Source organism: Stenella coeruleoalba, assembly GCF_951394435.1.
Source record: "Stenella coeruleoalba genome assembly, chromosome: 6".
Lineage (NCBI taxonomy): Eukaryota > Metazoa > Chordata > Mammalia > Artiodactyla > Delphinidae > Stenella > Stenella coeruleoalba.
Window position 1 is genome coordinate 71400030 of NC_137151.1, and position 20283 is coordinate 71420312.

At 55.7% G+C, this 20283-nt stretch overlaps 3 protein-coding genes across 3 annotated transcripts; all 3 read left to right on the forward strand.

The window, feature by feature from the left end:
* Positions 1–803: 803 nt before the first annotated feature.
* HOXD13 (homeobox D13) lies at positions 804–3800 on the forward strand. The gene is made up of 2 exons (XM_079924193.1): positions 804–1602; positions 2387–3800. Exons 1-2 carry the CDS (start codon positions 825–827, stop codon positions 2635–2637), a joined length of 1029 nt encoding a protein of 342 aa, XP_079780319.1. The 5' UTR covers positions 804–824; the 3' UTR covers positions 2638–3800.
* Positions 3801–8358: 4558 nt separating this feature from the next.
* On the forward strand, positions 8359–9651 carry HOXD12 (homeobox D12). The gene is made up of 2 exons (XM_079924444.1): positions 8359–8947; positions 9098–9651. The coding sequence occupies exons 1-2, from the start codon at positions 8374–8376 to the stop codon at positions 9334–9336; spliced, it is 813 nt and encodes a 270-aa protein (XP_079780570.1). The 5' UTR covers positions 8359–8373; the 3' UTR covers positions 9337–9651.
* A 5822-nt stretch (positions 9652–15473) lies between these two features.
* On the forward strand, positions 15474–18703 carry HOXD11 (homeobox D11). Its single transcript, XM_079923742.1, has 2 exons — positions 15474–16661; positions 17414–18703. Exons 1-2 carry the CDS (start codon positions 15881–15883, stop codon positions 17647–17649), a joined length of 1017 nt encoding a protein of 338 aa, XP_079779868.1. The 5' UTR covers positions 15474–15880; the 3' UTR covers positions 17650–18703.
* Positions 18704–20283: the final 1580 nt, after the last annotated feature.

Sequence of the window (20283 nt, forward strand, 5' to 3'; positions counted from 1 at the left end):
CGGCTTCGTGGGCATTTTCAGGGTGGACGGTGTGTGCGTATTGGGGGAGGGGGGGTCTGCTCCAATTGGTCTTAATTCGGAGGATCGCCCGGGAGAACACGCGTTAAATGCCTTTGCCCCGTAGCAATACGCAAGGTAGAGAAAATTAGCTTCCTCGGGTTTGGGGTCTAGGTCAGCTAATCCGAGGAATTAAACAACAGGATCAAAAATCAGTCTGTTTTCACATCATTCTGATCATCCCTGTCCTTCTTCATTTAGCTGTGCAGCTCAGGGAGCCAAGGAGAGGTGGCAAAAACTGCCGTGGCCGAGACAAGGCGCAGGCCTCGGCGCCCGCCTCAGTCGCAGACGGGGCCTAGGATGGGCGGTCGCGCAATCAGCTCGTGGGGGTGGCTGCGGCGCAAACGCCTGGGTCCGGGGGAGGCGGGAAGGGGCGGTGGGCTGCGCAAGGGCTGGGGAGGAGTAGGGGCCGGAGTGGGTGGGTCCAAGGGGCCGGGGCCCGGAGCCAGGCTGTCCCGCGCCCCCACCCCCACGTGGCCCTGCGCAGCCAATGGCACGGCCCCGAGGGGGAGCTCTCGGGGAGGGAGGCGGCCCCCCGACCGGCTCAGGCCCCCTCCCAACCTGAACTTCGTTTTTATAAACGTCCCGCGATGAGCTAACCTGTTGGAGGGCGGGCTGGCGGGCGGGCGGGAGGCTCGCAGAGGGAGAGAGGGCGAGAGGAAGAGGGCGGGAGCGAGAGAACGAGAGAGAAAGGAGAGGAGGGAGGAGGCGCGTCGCGCCATGGGGTCGTGCACGGGGCCGGGGCCGGGGCCGGGCCAGGCCGGGCCATGAGCCGCGCCGGGAACTGGGACATGGACGGGCTGCGGGCGGACGGCGGGGCCGCCGGGGCGGCCCCGGCCTCCTCCTCCTCCTCCTCCGTGGCGGCAGCGGCGCCGGGCCAGTGTCGCGGCTTCCTCTCGGCGCCAGTGTTCGCCGGGACACACTCCGGACGCGCGGCAGCGGCAGCGGCGGCGGCGGCAGCGGCGGCGGCGGCGGCGGCGGCCTCTGGCTTCGCGTACCCGGGGACCACTGAGCGCGCGGGTTCCGCCTCGTCGTCGTCATCTTCGGCTGTGGTCGCGGCGCGCCCGGAGGCTTCCTCCGCCAAAGAGTGCCCGGCGCCCGGCGCGGCCACTGCAGCGCCCCCGGGCGCCCCGGCCCTGGGCTACGGCTACCACTTCGGTAACGGCTACTATAGCTGCCGCATGTCGCACGGCGTGGGCTTACAGCAGAATGCTCTCAAGTCGTCGCCGCACGCTTCGCTGGGAGGCTTCCCGGTGGAGAAGTACATGGACGTGTCGGGCCTGGCAAGCAGCAGCGTACCGGCCAACGAGGTGCCCGCGCGAGCCAAGGAGGTGTCCTTCTACCAGGGCTACACGAGCCCCTACCAGCATGTGCCCGGCTACATCGACATGGTGTCTACCTTCGGCTCCGGGGAGCCTCGGCACGAGGCATACATCTCCATGGAGGGCTACCAGTCCTGGACGCTGGCCAACGGGTGGAACAGCCAGGTGTACTGCGCCAAGGACCAGCCACAGGGCTCCCACTTTTGGAAATCATCCTTCCCAGGTAGGGACGTTGGGAAAAGGGGAAGGACAAGAGGGAGAGATGCAGGGAGGGAGGGAGAGGAAGAGAGAAAAGAAGGAAAAGAATGGACCGGGAGTCTATGCCCCTGCTTGGGAGTTGGGCACCTATCCTCCTCCCCCCAACCATGGTTAACTCAGTGGAGCAGTCGGCCCAGTTTGTGTGAAATCTGTCAATTCATCCTTTGATTTAAATTGCCTCTCTCACAACCCTTTTCTGCCTGTGTGCGGGCATAGGCCTATTTTTCTCCTAAAGTTGAAGGTCTTTGCTGCCCTTTGCTCAGGCCTTGGCCCCTCCTCCCCAAAGAGGTGTCACGGAGTTGAGCCCCACTTTTCAAGGACATGAATAACCCAGAGTGACCACTAAAGCTTCCAAGAGCTCACAAGCTCCAAACGCAGGAACACGAAAAGTCAAAGTTTGACCAGCCTAGCTATTTCTTTTTAAGTCTGTGTATGTTTGTGTGTTTGCAACCAGCATTTGCAGAAACTGTCCTTATGAGAGTCCCCAACAACTACACCATAAAATCTCAGGCTTGTTAAGATGCCGGTTTGAGAAACCATGATGATCCATCATACTGGCCTTCACTTTGAAGTGTAAATAATCTTTCTTTAATAACATGTAAGTAATATGTCTGTGTAAATACTAATAAAGTGTAAACAGCCTGTCTTTCTTCATTCTCTGTACCCCCTCCAAGTCTACACACACAGTCCCCAACTGGGTGCTCCAGATATCCCGGTCTAATTTTTCCTGTGCTGTTTTTTTATACCAGGGGATGTGGCTCTAAATCAGCCAGACATGTGTGTCTACCGTCGGGGGAGGAAGAAGAGGGTGCCCTACACCAAACTGCAGCTCAAAGAACTGGAGAACGAGTATGCCATTAACAAGTTCATTAACAAGGACAAGCGGCGGCGGATCTCGGCTGCCACGAACCTATCCGAGAGACAAGTGACCATTTGGTTTCAGAACCGAAGAGTGAAAGACAAGAAAATCGTCTCCAAGCTCAAAGATACTGTCTCCTGATGTGGGCCAGACTGGCCACAGAGAGTTTAAATGCTTCCACTTGCCTCCAAAAGACCTTTGGAAAGACTTGAATATGTATTTAATTCCCCCATTCCCCTGCCAGTAATGGCAAATTTTGTGAATTGTTTTTCTCTCTTCCCCTTATCTGGCTCTAAAACCTCTTGCTGCCCAACCTGATTTCGTAGTTCTGTTCCTTACTTGTTTATTTTTTATTTTGCTCTTGTCTAGGTTTATTTTTTATGACTTTTTAATGTTCTGTTTCTCCCTCCAGGCCAGTATAAAGGACTTGAAGTATTTTTAAATAATCCCCCCAGATGAATTTCAGAAGTGCCATTTTGACTTTAGGGTTTTATTTTTTTAAATCACTTTTTATGCCTGTTTCCAGCATTTCTTATCTTCATAATCCATTAGGGCTGAATGATTTGCAGTCATTCATATCCTGTGATTGGGTAATTGAATCATTAGCTCTCAGCAGTCTCCCTGAGGCAAATGGAAACAGCTCTGGGCAAGCAGTGTTCTAGGGTCACTGGGAAAGTCTAAAAATAGGAGGCTGGAGGGACTGTGATGGCTTTAAAAGCAGCTACCTTATTAAATAGGGTTTGTATCAATATTGGAGTGAAGACAATCTTTCTGACTTTGGGTCTTTCACTTGCTGTTGTAATTGTTTGTGTTTAATACACCTTGTAGATGTGTGCTTTTATAATCTTTCATTTGGAAATAATGTGTCCTCATGATGCCTTCATTTCTCTAGATGCAGATATTTAAATGGCTGCAATTGGCAGAGTGACCCACGGATGGTCTAAATTCATCCCCTCTCCTTGGCCTCCAGTCTGTGGGGCTAGAATTGAGACCATCTCCTCAGTTCCCTGAAAGAGGCTTGAATCAGTGTGGCCATGGGTGGGAACTTTTATCCAGAACCCAGCGAAGAACTTGACTGTCTGAACAAATGTATTGGGCTCTCGTGGAGCTTTAAGACATCTAACACATGTGGAGCTCTGAAGTCCAGGAAGAAAAAAAATATGTTTCTGAAAGTGATGATAAATAACTACTTCTAAAGTGCTGCATATTTATACAACTGAGAGATTATTTTTGTAGATGCAATGTCTGTGAGCTGAGATACATGGGCAGTGCTTCAGGCATTTAAAAATCACTTTTTTACTCCTAGGGAGATGCAAATAAACAGAACTCTCTTGTTTCTTCTGAGTCTTTATACATTTGTTTTCTTTTTCCAAGCTTGTGTTGCCTCTAGAAACTGGTCTTATTTATTATAAAATCTTGTGATCCTGAATGCTATGGGATTCCCTATAGATGAAGGAAACTCAACACCAGTTCTGGTCTGTAAAACCTCCAGGCTCTCCACTTCCATCACCCCTTCCCTCTCCTTTTCCTGTGCCTTTAAGATAAATAGTGATAACTTTAAATTAGCATATAATTTGTGGTGTCTAAAATTATATTTTTTACCAGACCAGCTCAAAAAAAAATTCCCAATTAAATTCTACTTCTGAAAAAGAAACATTTCAGGCTTATCGCTTATCGCCTTCTCCCGGCGGCCTGCACACAGCAGTTGAAGACTGAAACCATAATTATACACCCTAAACCTCTAGACGCAATTTTTAGGCACTACTTGCTTTCTGAGGGCTTTTTGCCACTCAGGGAAATGGCCGCTGAGGAGCTGGATGCCTCGTCGTTGTTAGCGCCCGGGCGCGATGAATTCAATGGCTGCTAACTTTTGGTATGTGAGTTAAATACAGTTGTGTAAAACCCCACACGATATGTAAACTCTTCTGGCGGTTGGATTCCCCTATGGATCTGCCGGAGAAGGCTCAGAGACCCAAGGTTCGGAGCTACTTTCGTTTTCTCCTCCTCGGCTTGATTTCTTTAGTATCTTGCAACCGACTTCGAGCAGGCAACTTCGTTTTAATTGAGACAGGCCGATAGAGAGACAGAGAGGCAGAAAAAGAAAAGTGACCACGATTCAATCTTTCAAGAAGAAATAACCCCTGAAAATGGGGCCACACCGTCCCGACCTTCCACTTCGGGAAGAGATACTGACATTTTCTCTCTTTTTCTCACAAGACGTGTTTTCATTTGAAACGGGCCTGTTTCCCGTTCTTCTCCATCGTTCCCCCCACCCCCACCCCCGCCTTCTTTTTTGTAAATTCCAGACTCCAGGGCCGCATCCTATTTCCCAGGTCCATTTCTCAGGTTTCCTGACGTGGATAGGGAGGATTGCCTCGAGGTTTTCCTTTCATCTGTAGTCTGCCGGTCAGTTTTCCCCGCCTAAGAGAAACGGGAGGTTTGCTGAAGATTAAAACTGCGCTCAAACGCTCTCCAGTGGAATTTGAATTGACGGCTAAATCAATAACAGATGAAGACTTTGTTATTTATATGCATTCCTTTTATATTCTGAATTGAGGAGGGAGGAGCGGAGCCGGTCGGTGGTCGGAGAGCTGATAGGGAGGCCCGCGAGGCGAAGGGAGCTTCAGGGAGAGGCCTTTGCTTCGGGTGGAGACTGAAAGGCCGCAGGAAGAGCGCCTCCAAAACCTGGAAGGTTACGAGCGCCGCCGGTGGAGGATCAAGGCCGGTGCGTCTACGCGTGATTCGAGAGGCGAAGGAGGCTTCGGATCCGAGACGTACTGCCACACAAAGGGGCGGCCGCGACGCTTTCCAGTCTCTGGCAGCCCGCTGGGTCCATCTGACTCCGCTGTCCCGGCCAGCTTTGCAGCTACGATCTCCGGCTTTCCGAGACGCTCGGCCGCGCCTGACAGCGGGCCTTGACCGCATGAGCTGGCGACCCCAGGCCGGCTGCGCCGCCCTTCACTGTTGATCTTGACCATGCGGCGGCGCCTCACCAGGCGTGGAGCTCGCTCGCCATCTCCTGGGCAGTCAGCGGCATTGGCAGAGCTCGCCGTTTAGCTCCGCAACCAAATCCTCTTTTCCCATTCTCCAGCTCACCAGCAAAGCCTCCCTCCCTCCCTCCCTCCCTCCTCCTCCCTCCCTCCTCCTCCCTCCCTCCTCCTCCCTCCCTCCCTCCTCCTCCCTCCCTCCCTCCTCCTCCCTCCTCCTCCCTCCCTCCTTCTCTCCCTCCCTCCCTCCCTCCTCCTCCCTCCCTCCTCCTCCCTCCTCCTCCCTCCCTCCTCCTCCCTCCTCCTCCCTCCCTCCTCCTCCCTCCCTCCCTCCTCCCTCCCTCCCTCCTCCTCCCTCCCCCTCCCTCCCTCCCTCCTCCTCCCTCCCCCTCCCTCCCTCCCTCCTCCTCCCTCCCCCTCCCTCCCTCCTCCTCCCTCCCTCCCTCCTCCTCCCTCCCTCCCTCCTCCCTCCCTCCCTCCTCCCTCCCCCTCCCTCCCTCCCTCCTCCTCCCTCCCCCTCCCTCCCCCTCCCTCCCTCCCTCCTCCTCCCTCCCCCTCCCTCCCTCCTCCTCCCTCCCTCCCTCCTCCTCCCTCCTCCTCCCTCCTCCTCCCTCCCTCCTTCTCTCCCTCCCTCCCTCCCTCCTTCTCCCTCCCTCCCCCTCCCTCCCTCCTTCTCTCCCTCCCTCCCTCCTTCTCTCCCTCCCTCCCTCCTTCTCTCCCTCCCTCCTTCTCTCTCTCCCTCCCTCCTTCTCTCTCTCCCCTCCCTCCCTCCTTCTCTCTCTCCCCTCCCTCTCTCCTTCTCCCTCCCTCCCTCCCTCCCTCCCTCCCTCTCTCCTTCCCTCCCTCCCTCTCTCCTTTCCTCCCTCCTTCTCTCCTTCTCTCCCTCCCTCCTTCTCTCCCTCCCTCCCTCCCTCTCTCTCTCCCTCTCTCCCTCCCTCCCTCCCTCCCTGTCCCCGTCCCCAGCTGCCAGCTCCACGGTACAACTTTGTCTGCTGGACCTCGGAAATTATAAACCCAGGCGATGAGGTGGGGCGGCTGGGCATCATCTGAGCCAGAGAAAGGGAGTCTAGTTGTTCTAGTCTTTTCTATTTCTCTTTTAATTCCTTTACATCTCTAGTCCCATAGGGCAAACCGCAGCTATGCGGCTGCCAAAACGTCCGAAGAAGACACACCTGGACCTGGCAATACCGGAGAATCGTTGTATAGTACTGAGGTAGGAAGAGAGAAGACTGCAGGGACCCGTTGGAGCTGGAGTTTCAGACCTAGGGAGGCTGTAACTCCTCGAAAACAGGGCGAGTTTCCCAAAATGAGAGCCTAGGTTCCCTAAGTCCCTAGGAACTGAGGTTGCAGCTTGCGCCTACACCCCGCGCCCCTCCCGCCCCCCATGAAAGGACAGGGAATGGAATACGTCTCTGTTTCTGAGCTCCTAAGGAAACTCCAACAGAGCCCTGAGGAGCCCAGACTTGCCCAACCCCTACCCCTACCCCCACCCGCACCCCCTACCCCCGCCCTAGAGCAAGAAGAAGAGGCCGACTGCGTTCCCCAGAGCCGCCCAGTTGGTCGCCATAACGCACACAATAAAGTCTCAGCGCGCTGGTCAGCCTTGCCCTCCGGCGGCGCCTGTGTGGTCTCCGTGCCGGAGCTGGCGGTCTAACCAATTCCAGCTTGGCTCGGGGACCGCGAGGCAGGCTGCAGGCTGGGGCGGGCGCCAGTCACGGGGTAGCTAGGGGTCTTGGGACTGGAGGCAGGAAAGGAGGATCCTTAACCCTCCGGGAGGAGCCGTGGCGGGGACTGCCACATTGCTCCCAGCGAGGGAGCGCTGCCGCCCGCCACCCTGTTCGCCAGACCTCCGAACCCGCCAGCGGCCCGTGCGCCCCTGGAGGCGCTGAGCAGAGGAACGCTGCTAGTCCGCTGCCTCGGTGTGCCCCGCTGTTCCCGGCCGGTGGCTCTGGATTTTCTGTTCTTCCACATCAGATCAGGGGAGCTCGTCCTGCACGCCACGGAGTGGATTAACACCTTGGAGTTCCGGTTTGAAGGGCTGCAGTCTCCAAGGTGACTGCTGGCGATTAAAAGAATGTAGCCTTTGGCCACGACTGGCCAATCAAGCTGTCTGGGTCCCCAGGCCAGCATTCTCCATGGACCTGGATGGTGACTTTCTTAGGAGCAGAGGGCTGGACCATGGAGAAGCACACCAGAAGTGATGTGAATCCTCCTTCCTGGGCGCCAAACTTAGGCAGAATTTGTGATGCATTCCTCTTCTATCAGCAAACTATGCCTGCGGCCGGGGACCTAGGGCTCAGGCAGCGCTGGGTCTTCGCTGCTAGATCATGTGTGCAGAGTCCAGTCCAGAGGGATGAGGTGGGAAGGGACGGGGTAGGAGTAGCTTTGCTCAGGCCTAGCGACAGAGTTAATGGCCCCACCAGACCAAGGGCTCTCTGGACAAGCCAAGAAGTGCACCGTACTGGAAAAGGCCTCAGCTGCGAGTTAAAGCTGGTAGAAGCAAGCCTGGCCCATGCAGCCAGCGGAAAATGGGAGTGCAAAGCCAGTGAAGACCAAGAAGGACCCCAAGGGACCTTGAGGCAAATGCACCCGATGCCCAATGCCCCCAGCTGCGGAACTCAGCCTGGAAACTCGAAGAGGCTTCACCTTTGCTCAACATGCCTTAGCTCTGCTTGGCAGCCTAGTCATTCGCCATCGAATATTGCGGGTGTTATCATAATACCCTGAATGGGGGGGAGGGGAGAAACGGGTCGGGGGATGTAGGCGGTGCTGAAATGACCGGCTTTGAAGAACCTGCAGGCAAAGTTTCGTCCAATCGTCTGAGCCTGTCCTCTTATTCCCGGTTGTAACTAAATACTGCTGCAAGCGCAGCCCAAGCCCTTTGTTGGAGATGTGTGAGCGCAGTCTCTACAGAGCGGGCTATGTGGGCTCGCTTCTGAATCTACAGTCGCCCGACTCCTTCTACTTTTCCAACCTGCGGCCGAATGGCGGCCAGTTGGCCGCCCTTCCCTCCATCTCATACCCGCGCGGCGCGCTGCCCTGGGCCACCACGCCCGCCTCCTGCGCCCCAGCGCAGCCTGCCGGTGCCACCACCTTCGGCAGCTTTTCCCAGCCCTACCTGGCTGGCTCTGGGCCTCTTGGCCTGCAGCCCCTGGGCGCCAAGGACGGATCCGAAGAACAGGCCAAGTTTTATACTCCCGACGCGGCCGCCGGGCCGGAGGAGCGTGGTCGTGCGCGGCCTCCCTTCATCCCGGAGTCTAGCCTGGCCCCCGCGGCCGCTGCTCTCAAAGCGGTCAAGTACGACTACGCGGGTGTGGGCCGCGTCGCGCCGGGCTCTTCGGCCCTTCTCGAGGGGACAACCTGCTCCTCCGGCTTCAAGGACGAGACCAAGGGCCCGCTCAACTTGAACATGACAGTGCAGGCGGCGGGCGTCGCCTCCTGCCTGCAACCTTCGCTGCCCGACGGTAAAGGGTGGCCACGCTCCGCGAGCAACGCTCCCCGGGCCGGGGTGGGAGGTGGGGTGCAGGGGAGAGTGTGTAGAGGGAGGGAGCCGCCAGGGGCGGGCAGGCAACCGGGAGCGGGCCGGGCTGATTTGGGTTGGGGCTGTGTTGCAGGCCTGCCGTGGGGGGCGGCCCCGGGGAGGGCCCGCAAGAAGCGGAAACCCTACACTAAGCAGCAGATTGCGGAGCTGGAGAACGAATTCCTTCTCAACGAATTCATCAACCGGCAGAAGCGCAAGGAATTGTCCAATAGGCTGAACCTCAGCGACCAGCAAGTCAAAATCTGGTTCCAGAACCGGCGTATGAAGAAGAAGCGCGTGGTGCTGCGCGAGCAGGCGCTGGCGCTATACTAGCTCCCAGGGTGGCCCTGGCCGGGCCGGGCTGGGCCTGCCTTTTTTCACCGAGGCCTGGCGTGAGGGAAGTGAGGGGATAGGGCTTTTCCTTCTGCTCCTTCTCCGCTGGTTCCAGGTACCCTCCCGCTCAGACAGCAGCTCCAGAAGCCTGCAGGAGATACGTTTGGAGACCTGGCCGGTTGAGCATCCACCCTTTCCCCTTTCTCAGAGAAGCCTGCAGAAGCTGCAGCACAACCTTGGCCTTGAGGCTTCCAGAATGGGGGTCTGGAGTCATCTGCCCTAACTCTTAGCGGGGGCATTATTATACCCAGGGCTCACTCTAGTGTCCTTGTACTTGGATTTCTGCTTCCACCTGATTAGTCTTCTTTCCCCCCACCCCTCCCCAGCCCTTTCTGCATCTAGCAGGCACCTAACTAGAGCTCAGAGTGGAACTGAATTTAGGTAGAACTCCCGGGCAGATTAGAAAGGGCTGAGGGCACAGTTTTGTCTCTTTGCAGCCAAAGTCCCTTGTGGCAAAGCCAGAATCTCGACTTTGGAGGAGGGAAAGGGCGCCGTCCCCCTCCTGTATGCCCTGGCTGTTTTGGGAGGACAGTAGCCATCCTAGACCTTCAGACTTCAGGAGGAAAAGGGAGTAAGGGCATGGTGGCCAAACTCCAGAGAAACCTCAGAGTCCGGCTGGACTGACCCCTCCGGCTGGCTGGGCTGAATGGATTGGATACGTCCTTCCCGTGGATGGGATGAGGGAGGCTGGGGCTCCACAGCAAACTGCAGCTTCCAGAACAGACTGGTAAAATCCCCCTCCTTCTTCCACCTCCTCACACATGCCCAATGCAGAGCCCTTCACTCTGCAACTGGACCCCCAGAGCTGAGCTCTGGTGAGGAGAGCTGCTAGTTGGCTTTGAGGCTGGGCTGCACTAGGAGGAGGGGGAAATATCCGGGGGGAGGATAAGGGAGTGAGCCAGGAAGGGGGGTGTCCTACCTTCCGACTGTAAATATGGCTTTCCTGTCGAGGTAGGCAAAGGTGTCGACTTGTCTGTCTTTCTTGAATTACGGTAATGGACCACCACAGGGAGAGGTGAAGTCTCATCTCCCCCACCAGTCAACAGTCAGGAGGGCTAGGAAGGAGGCCCTTCAGATCCTCAGCCCCTTCTCTGCTCTAGACTGAGTAGAGAGAAGCAGAAGTTCCCCTCTCATCACTCTCTCCACCGCCCACCGGCCCCACCAGGGGCCCTGCCACTGTGCTCCTTCTGAGGCCATGTCTGACCGGCTCCAGCAGAGCCTTAGAGACCCTGGGCCCTGCCTGGCTTCCTTTGTGGAGACTGAGGTTGCTGAATGCCAGATAGAGATGTCCTGGGTATGCTGGAGTGTCCTGCCTTAGCTTCAGGGAACGCAAGGGCCCCCCAAGCTCCTTCTACCATCTCTGCCCCTTTTCTGTCTCCTTCAGAGAAGTAGCACCCCGCCCCAACTCCTAGCAAGATGCCCAACAGCCAAAGAGTTGAAGATTCCTTACCAAAGTATGATGATGATTTATTTTCGGTGGAGGACCAGGCACCTCACGGGGAGTCCTAAGCCTCATCCCAACTGACCTCAGTTGACGTTTAGATGAATTGCATTTTCTCTGCTATCTAATAGTTTTCGTGCATGTTTTGTTTTGTTTTGATTTTGTCAAAAACAATAGCGTGTATATATCAGACATACAGAAATGTTCTGAGTGGAAATAAATATCCAAGTCCCAGTCATGCTGTCGTGGGACTGATGTCGATTTTTCAAAACGTTTCAGATTCCCTTCTAATGTTTTTCAGGCCACCAAATTCACTTTTCTTTCCTGGTTGCGGCTTCACTATGGGTGCTGACTGTTCATTAAAGGAGAAAATGGCTTCCAAGTCAGTGAGGAAATGGTGTATAAAAGCCTATAAACAAAATGTGTATAAAACATCCAAGGTGGGGGAACCGTGAGCAGATTTCAGCGTGTCTCACACACTAAGCGAACCCTCGGCTTGTTGCTGGCTGGAGCTTCCACATTTTGCCTAAATTCTCAAACTTTGAAGCTTGCTGTTCAGGGGGCTGCCAAGATATGTTCCTCGGGTTTCAATACAAAACATCTCTCCCTGCCATGTTTCTGGGTCAGCCTTCTTGTGGGCAGGCAACGCCCTGTGGAAATCCTCCACACTGGCACCTCTGCCTGAAACCCAGCAGACTCCCTTGGGAAACGTGGCCTCTGCACCCCCTAGGCTTTCAGAGCCTCTATCTCAGGCCAGGAAAGCCAGGGCCTGCTTGGTATTCACCGAGCTCTTGCAGATCCCAGCTCCCAGCTAGCTCAGTGATGGAAACTAAAGAATTGCTAGCTTTTAGTAAGTGGGAGAATTAGCAAAACCGTTAAGTCTCTAATTCCGAGCGTTCAGTGGTTCCAACTCCCCTTCCCTGAAGCTAATTTGATGAAATATATTTTAAACAGCTCCTAAAACAAACAAACAAACAACAACAACAACAACAAAAACAGGAATAAAGGAAACAAGAAGCTGCCGAGGGAGGCCCTATCATTAGAAATGTTTCCCCGCCTGGTGGGGCTCAGGGAGGTGATGGCACCAGAACTGAGTTTCTCTGAGTCCCAGAAGGTTTGCCCCCTTCAAGATAGCTGAACAAAGGCAGAGGCCACACTCAGACCTCAGGTCTGGAGGGCTGGGTAAAGGGCCAGGGAACCAGACTTAGACCCAGGCCTAAGACAACACAGGGAGACCATTTTTTTGCAATATATACCATCAAATCATTGTGTTCTTTTTTCTGTAGCCTGGGATGTAGGGTGGGAGGAGATATTCATGGAGACCACTCCCCAAAGAGATTGAAATTATTCTAAGTGTAAAATCTTGTCTGTTAATTGGAGCTTCAGCAGTGTTTTTCGAATCCATCCTTTCTACTGATCCATACGAATACAAAGGTGGTGGTGTCCTCTCTCCCTTCCTAACCAAAGTCCTGGCAGAGATTTGGAACCACCATGAAATTTGAAAGAAATAAATACCCGAAAGAAATGCTGAAATCGAAGTGTTTAACATTCCCTCGCACAAAGACAAATGCGTCCTCCGAAATGCTGCAGTCCAGGCAGGCCTCTTGACCAAGGAAAAGGTTTTTAAATGAGAAAAAACGGCTTGGTCTGGCATTCAATCGGCTGCGAGCTCAGAGGGCCGACCAGGAGACGCTTTTAAGGCCTGGGGGCTCTCCCCTCGGGAGGCGGGCTGGGGAGGCTTCCGGGAGGCGGGCGGGCGGAGGAGAAATCCAGAACCGTTGTAAATATTCATGTGTGTGGAGGTGGAGGGAGGGTGTGCCCCTTCATCCCGCCTCTCCCAGCTGCATCCACCCCCCGTTAGTGGGGAGGGGGGGCTCGGTGCCTGTCCGACCGTCCTTGGACAAAGGTAATCTCCCCACATTTTTGTTCTTCAGTCACTTGACTTAAGGAGCCCATTCCGAAGGCTCTGCAGGGAAGGGACTGGCTCTGGGTGCTTTCTCCGCGTTTCTCCTCTTCTTTCGTTTCCTAAAAGAGCATAAATAATTAAAGTTTGGCAGGGAGGAAAAGCTTTCTTGCAGAACTGTAGTGGCAATAAATGAAATGACTCAGAATCCCTTCCCCAGTCAGCTTTTACGAGAGCTGCCAGACAGTGTCTGTTCACGTTCTCCAGATACCACGGGCGCCCTGACAAAGTTAAGGTCAAGTTAGTGTCTTATCTTGGGTGGCTCGAAATTACCGCATCGTGTCCGGGCGCTGCGCGGAAAGCTACCGCTCGCGGAGCTGCTGGCTGTGCCCGGAGGGTCCGGTGCGCTCCCTGCGCTTCGAGTGGGGCCGCGCAGGCAAAGACAAGGCCACAGCTCTGGGATCTTCACGGTAGGTTCTCGAGCGGGACGCGCGGGTCGGGAAGCTGCGGTTTTCGGGGAAAGGAGGGAGGAAAAAGCTGGGGCCAAAGGGCGAAGCGGACTGGGCCCAGAACGAAAGCCTTGGCTTGGGGGTGGGGGTGGGGGCCCGTGCTAACGCGCAGAGAGGGGCCAGCCGCCCCTTTCCCTCTGCACCCGCGCGCCGCTGCAGATGGCGCACCCTCCCCCGCCAAAGCACGGTTCCAGCCCGAGCGCCGTCGCCATGTCGTTGAACTTGAATGGTTCGTCCTCCCCCACTTCCCTCTTTAGCGGTCAGCAGGCTCCACTTTGGGGGCAGCGGGCTGCCTGCGCCCCACCCGTGCAGAGAGAAGGTACCAGAATCTTGCGCACTTGCAGACACATAAAGACCCAGCCGGGGGCCCCTGCGGTCCCTGCCCTGGGTCCTGAGCAGCCTCTTGTCTTGTGTTTAGTGTCCGGGGAGCCATTTTAGGAGACAGATCCAGGGGCGTCGACTACGAGCCCGAAAGGGAGAGAGGCTTGGGCCGCGGATGGAGATGGGCAGGCAGATAAGTGTGCCGGCGGGCTGGGCTAAGGAGAAGGGGGCGAGCTGGAATCAGGGCGAGAGTGCCAGCTGCGTGGAAGGTGCACACAGGGTGGGCAGTTCTGGGGGGGGGGGGGCTTCTTGCCCTCCAGTCCCACCGACCTGTTTGCACAGTGTTCTGAGAGAAGCTGAGATGGGAGGGGGACGGAGAAGAGAGAGTGGGAGGGAGAATGCGGAGGGAGGAGAAAAAAGAGGAAGGGGGGAAACATTGGCCAGAAAATAGATATGAGCTCTGATCACCCGCCTTTTTTCTGTCTGTCGGCATGGTGGGCAGAGCTCACGGCACCGGCACTGCAGCGGCTGGGGCCAGGGTGGGAACCGTCTTCACAACCTGCACTGCCTGTCCTGGGCGTAGGGCTGAGGCCCAGGACCAGTGCTGGGATTGCCTGGCAGAGGAATCCTGGGGAGAGGGGCAACTTCCTGCCCACGGTTCTGGGATTTGGGTTTGGGGAGCTTCTTTCTGAGACACTGATTTTTACCTTTGGAAAATGCTGGCTTTCCCAAGGCGGGAGCCCAGGCCTCGCTTGGATCCCCCCAGGCTAAAAAAGAGGGACGCAGCCACTGCCGAGGAGACTGAGGCCTCGGGGCGAGTGGATGGGGGGCCCGCAGAGCCGAGTGGAGAAGAGGGGCTTGAAGAAGGAGCCAAGAGCTTCTGAGAGCCCGCCCCCCACCCCCCAGAGCCAACGGACCTCCGGGGGGCCCACAGTGACCCTGCAGGCCCGAGGGTGCCGCAGGAGCCTTGGAAAGGCACGGCACGGATGTGTAGGCCTTGGCGGGGCTCCGACGTCGAGAAGGGGCTGGATGTAAGGCTAGTTGGTCCCAGTCCAGGCCATAAGGCAGAGAGGGTGAGGAGGGCGGAGGCACCGGCGTTTTGTCTCCGCTTTCGGGAAAGCGGGAAGCCAGGCACCCTGAGAGTAGGACTCCAGATCCTTTTGTTCACCAGACCCCCCAGCTTCTAGAGGGCCACGGGGTATCTTCGCTGGCTGAAGTTCCTTCTTGCTTTAGCACTGGGGGAGAAAGGCAGAGAGGTGACAGGGAGAGAGAGAGAGGCGGTGACACATAGCTAGGGGAAAGGAGGAGAGGATCAGGGGACAGACTGAGACAGGAAAGGAGGGGAGTAATAAGAGGAAGGAAGAAGAAAAAAGGAAACGGGGAAGTGAGAGAAGAGAGGACAGGAGAGAAAGAAGTGAGAAGAATGAAGGGACACAAGGAAGGAGAAAGAGAGACAGAAAGGAGAGAGGGCGACAAGGCCGAGTGGGCACCGAGGCCCTGGGCCGGGTGAGCTCCTGGTAGGGTTTTGGCGTGAGTTTTTTGAGGCTGGCATTCTCGCTCCCGGTCGTCCATGGAGAAAGCCGTTACTCCGCAGCGTAAGCGCTGGGTAGAGAAATATGTAAATCAGGGCTCCTGGCGCCCCGAGAGAGGCGCAATTACGCCCCTTGAACAAGAAGCAACAAGCTCCCGGCGGGCAAACTGAAAAGGGTGGCGGCGTTGCGGGGGAGGGAGCGCCTGCAGGACGGGGTGTGGGGGGTGGGAAACTCACACCCTCACACCTAGTCCCCTGTGCCCGCAGCTGGGGCTCCCCCCTCAGCTCTCCGCTTCTTTCCCTTCCCCCTTCCTCCGCCTTCCTCCCCCTCCCTCCTCCTCCCAGCCGGCCTCGGTCCGCGTACTTAAAGGCGCGGGCGGGCGCGGGCGGGCGGCCCAGCCGGGCGGTGGCAGATGCACCCAGCAGTGGCAGCCGACGGCGGCGCACAGGTGACCTGCCTGAGGCACAGCCTGATCAGGGGGCGCCCGGGGAGAGCTGGCTGTAGAGGGAGGCCGATCCGCCCCCAGCGCGCGCGCGTCTTGGCGCCAGGAACTGTCCCGGAGTGTGTTGGCGAGCACTGATATAGATATAAGGACATTTCTCTCCATGGCGTCACGTGACATAATTACCACCAGAATCAATCAAGATGAATAGCACGTCAGCTCCCGGTGGGGATTTTTGCTTAGTTGATCCTGGCCCAAGCCTCTTGTGCAATCGATGGCTCAGGTTGGCGGCGCGGGGAGCGGCCCGGGGCTCGCCGGCGCGCACGCCGCGGAGCCATGAACGACTTTGACGAGTGCGGCCCGAGCGCAGCCAGCATGTACCTGCCCGGCTGCGCCTACTATGTGGCCCCGTCGGACTTCGCCAGCAAGCCGTCGTTCCTGTCACAACCGTCGTCCTGCCAGATGACTTTCCCCTACTCTTCCAACCTGGCGCCGCACGTCCAGCCCGTGCGCGAAGTGGCCTTCCGCGACTACGGCCTGGAGCGTGCCAAGTGGCCATACCGCGGCGGCGGCGGAGGCGGTGCAGGGGGCGGCGGCGGCAGCGGCGGCGGTCCCGGCGGGGGCGGCGGCGGCGGCGCCGGTAGCTACGCTCCCTACTACGCTGCAGCGGCGGCGGCAGCGGCGGCAGCGGCGGCGGCGGCCGAGGAGGCGGCCATGCAGCGCGAGCTGCTCCCGCCCGCGGGCCGCCGTCCGGATGTGCTCTTCAAGGCGCCGGAGACGGTGTGCGCCGCGCCCGGGCCGCCGCACGGCCCCGCGGGCGCCGCCTCCAATTTCTACAGCGCCGTGGGCCGCAACGGCATCCTGCCGCAGGGCTTCGACCAGTTCTACGAGGCTGCACCCGGGCCCCCGTTCGCCGGACCGCAGCCCCCTCCGCCGCCCGCGCCGCCGCAGCCCGAGGGCGCCGCCGACAAGAGCAACCCCAAGACGGCGGCCAGTGGCGGTGGGGGAAGTCCCTGCGCCAAGACGAACCACGGCTCGGAGCCCAAGGGGGCGGCAGAGGGCGGCGACGGCGAGGTGCCCCCAGGGGAGGCGGGGGCTGAGAAGAGCGGCGGCGCAGGTAGGCACCGGACGCGGGGTGGGCGGCTGGGTTCGGGGGCCGCGGGCGCGGGGGGGGGGGCGGAGGGGGCCTTCCTCTGCTTGCGCAGTTTTATGTGCTACTTTATAAGCGTTCGAAGGGGTTTATACATCCTATAAGATTTCCCGGGCCGTTGTAAAGCGTGTTTACGATAGGAAACCAATTTAGGTGGACTTAAGGTAGACTTCGATGAGGACATTAATCGCTGCAGAGAGCTTTCCCCCAGTTTTGTGCGTGCGGTGAGGGGGATTGGTCCTAGAGACCATGGAGGGAGGGAGGAAGGGAGGAGAGATTTTAAGCCAATTTGTGAGTGTGGACACTCGAGCCTCCTGCTTTTAAAGGGGTGGGGTGGGGGGTTGGGGAGAGTTTGATGCTTGAACTGGACTTTATCCAAGCCGCTGGCTGCCCGCCGCGCTCGTGTTTCTCTCCCTTCCGAGTCCAGCTCAGAGCCTGCCTCGCCCTCTGCTTCCCCACCTCGATGCCAGGCCGTTTGTGTGTGTGTGTGTGTGTGTGTGTGTGCACGTGTGTGTGGCTGGGCGTGAACACACGTCCACGCCCGCACTCTCTACTGTGACCGCCCATATATCATCCCCCACGACGCAGGCAGGGCCTTTCAGCGGCAGCAGGGGACGTCCCCAACGGGCCGAGGTCTGGCCCTCGCGCGGGCCCGGGCGGGCGGCCGGGGGGTGGGCAGGCAAAGGCCTCTCTCACCTCTCGGTCTTTTTGCCTTGCAGTGGCCCCCCAGCGATCCCGAAAAAAGCGCTGTCCCTACACCAAGTATCAGATCCGCGAACTGGAACGGGAGTTTTTCTTTAACGTGTACATAAACAAAGAGAAAAGACTCCAACTTTCTCGGATGCTCAACCTCACTGACCGGCAAGTCAAAATCTGGTTCCAGAATCGCAGAATGAAAGAAAAGAAACTGAACAGAGACCGTCTGCAGTATTTCACTGGAAACCCCTTATTTTGAGAGCTCCAGGAAGCACCCCTCTCCCCTGAGCCCCACTCACCCACTCTCCTCCCCACCAGCCTGCCCTGGGCAGGCCCAATGTCCTTGGGTTTAATGACGCCTCTTCTCTGTGGAACTCCACGATTCCTTCCCACGGTCAACTCGGGACCTCCCAGCGACCACTGCAGCCTGCGGACGAGGTCGGGGACTTGGCCGAACGGATCCTAATAAGGGGAAAATGGTAAATGCAAACGTCCCTTTACAATTTTGCCGCCAGTGCGCTGTTGTTCTCCCTCCCTCTCTCTGAGCTCCCGTGGGCACGCTGTGGGATCTGTAGAGAGTTAGGCCGAGGGGCTGGAAGGCGCTTGTTTTTGCTCTGAGTTTAAGGGACCGAATCCCTTCCCCTTGGTGAATGCAGATTATTTAAACTCTGGGGAATGTACCTTTGGTCTGTCGTATCAAGGCATGGGTCACTGTCTTTTGTGTGAATAAATGGTTTCTAGTAAAATGGAGGTTACAGCTTCAATACACTGTATGAATTTTCCTCTTTGAAGAAGTTTAGTGTCTGATTAGGATATTTTAGTGGCCAGAACCTTCCCTTCCAAGCAACTGAAAATCAAGTGAAATGCTTTTTAATCCCGCTAAAATAAGGAGTCGTTCCCTCCCATTCTTTCTAGGCTGCACTGGCATTAAAAATCACTTTAGGGATGAATCTCTGAATTGAAGACGTGAGCCAGCCACACTGGTGCTGCCTTCTTCAGGCCATGAGGTTGGGGCAGCAGGAACCTAAGAAACAAATCTCCTTGCCCACCCCACCCCCAATGTAGTAAACTTGGAATTCCTGAAAAAACAAAAGAAACTTTAAAAAAAAAAACTGCTTAGGAGATCCAAATTCACTCTTAACAAGCTGTCAAGGAGGAAGCGTCCCTTAAAAGAAGAAATTAAAACTAGAACCTGTCATTGGGGAAAAAAAAGTTTGCTAAAGGGAAGATATCAGTGGGTGGAGAGGGCCTGGGTCCTTGTTAGTGTCACACGGGCCTGGAGCAGAGAAGGTAACCCCTCATCCCTGGAAATAGGGCCCAGGGCTGCAGATCCACTTCTCACCACATTTACTGCTTCAAGGTAAAGAATGTGGTAGGGGCCGCACTGCACTTTATGTTGCAGGGCCAGGCCAGGCTGTTTACAAAACCTTGAACTGTCTAGACAACACCATAAAAGCCAAAGTTCTAAACAGCTTAATTGGGTTATATTATACACCTTCTGGTGGGCCCAAAGGAGATTTCCGCAAATGTGCAATAAACTGGAAGAGTGAGAAGAGCTTCTCTTTCTCTGAAAAGAATAAAGTGAATCTTATGACGTGTAACCTCTCGTAAGCCCAAAGTCAAAAAATAATCCATGAGAGGCACAGCACCCCATGCATCTTCCAAGGGGGCATGCATTTCCAAATGCAAAATTTTTTTGATTACCAAAGCTTTTGGGGGGAAGGAAAAACATAAGTGCATAAGTGTATGCCTTTGAACTTCCAAAATGTCAAGGTCATCACCTTTAACCTTTCTGAATAATTAGGTGCCTTAAGGTTCTTCTGTGATATTCAACTGCCACCCACTGTCATGCACACATGCTCACATACATCCAGACCCACACACACGTTTATGACCACACAGAATCATATCGGGGGCTCACCATAAATCTAAGCCAATTCCTGATTTCAGGATCAATAACCTTAATTTCCCTTCAAACGTTTGTGTAATTCTATAGCAATTGACTGCTTTTAAAAATACTGGTTATATTAAAATGTCTACCAGCATGCTTTTAATACAGCTAAGAAATGCTGAGATTGTTTTGGGTTTTTTTGTGGGGGGAGTCATAGATAGCAGTCCTTTAGCTCTAATGAAGAACCGAGGTTTTAAAAGCAGGTATTTGAAAAAGGAAGGTATTACAGACTTACTTCGTTATATTTGAAAAAATTTGTCACCCTATTAAATTATTGCACTTCTTATGATATGGAACAAAAGAAAATACATTTATACTGTTTCCAAAAATGTTCCTCAACCTTTGGTTAAAGATGCAATAGAAACAAAGCCTACAGTGGAATAACTTCGTTCTGAGGGGGATTCCTTTGTTTGGAATTCTAGGCATCCGTTACAGTGTCAGTGCCCTAGTAATGTGATCGTTCCAGGAGATTAAAACTGGTTTATTTCTTTCTCTCTCCACCTCTCTCTCTCTCTCTCTCCTCTCTCCTCTCTCTCTAACTGCGTCTAAATGTAGCAAGCTTGTATGTCCACCACGGTAGGAGAGCCGAACCTAGAGATACAATTTCGCGTTTGCCTGGCCTTGGAGAGCCACACGGGGGCGTGCTCACGTTCCAGAAGCCGCATTTGTCGGAGAGGCAGCGGTACCATATCTTTCCAATACTGGATTCTAATAGCGGTTAGAAATCGCGGAGGTGTTTGGTGTTTGTTTATTCTAAGCAGCCGTGAGGTTGGGAAGTTGTATAAAGCCAGAGGAACGGGAGCAGATTCCTGAAACAAGAGATAACCTAATCGTTGTCTTCTTAAAGTTGTTGCAAAGAATACCTCGGTATAACCTGGTGGTGTCGAGGAGAGGGTTTTAAAAGACAAATATGTGCATTTCAAAATAGGTCATGCCACTGCG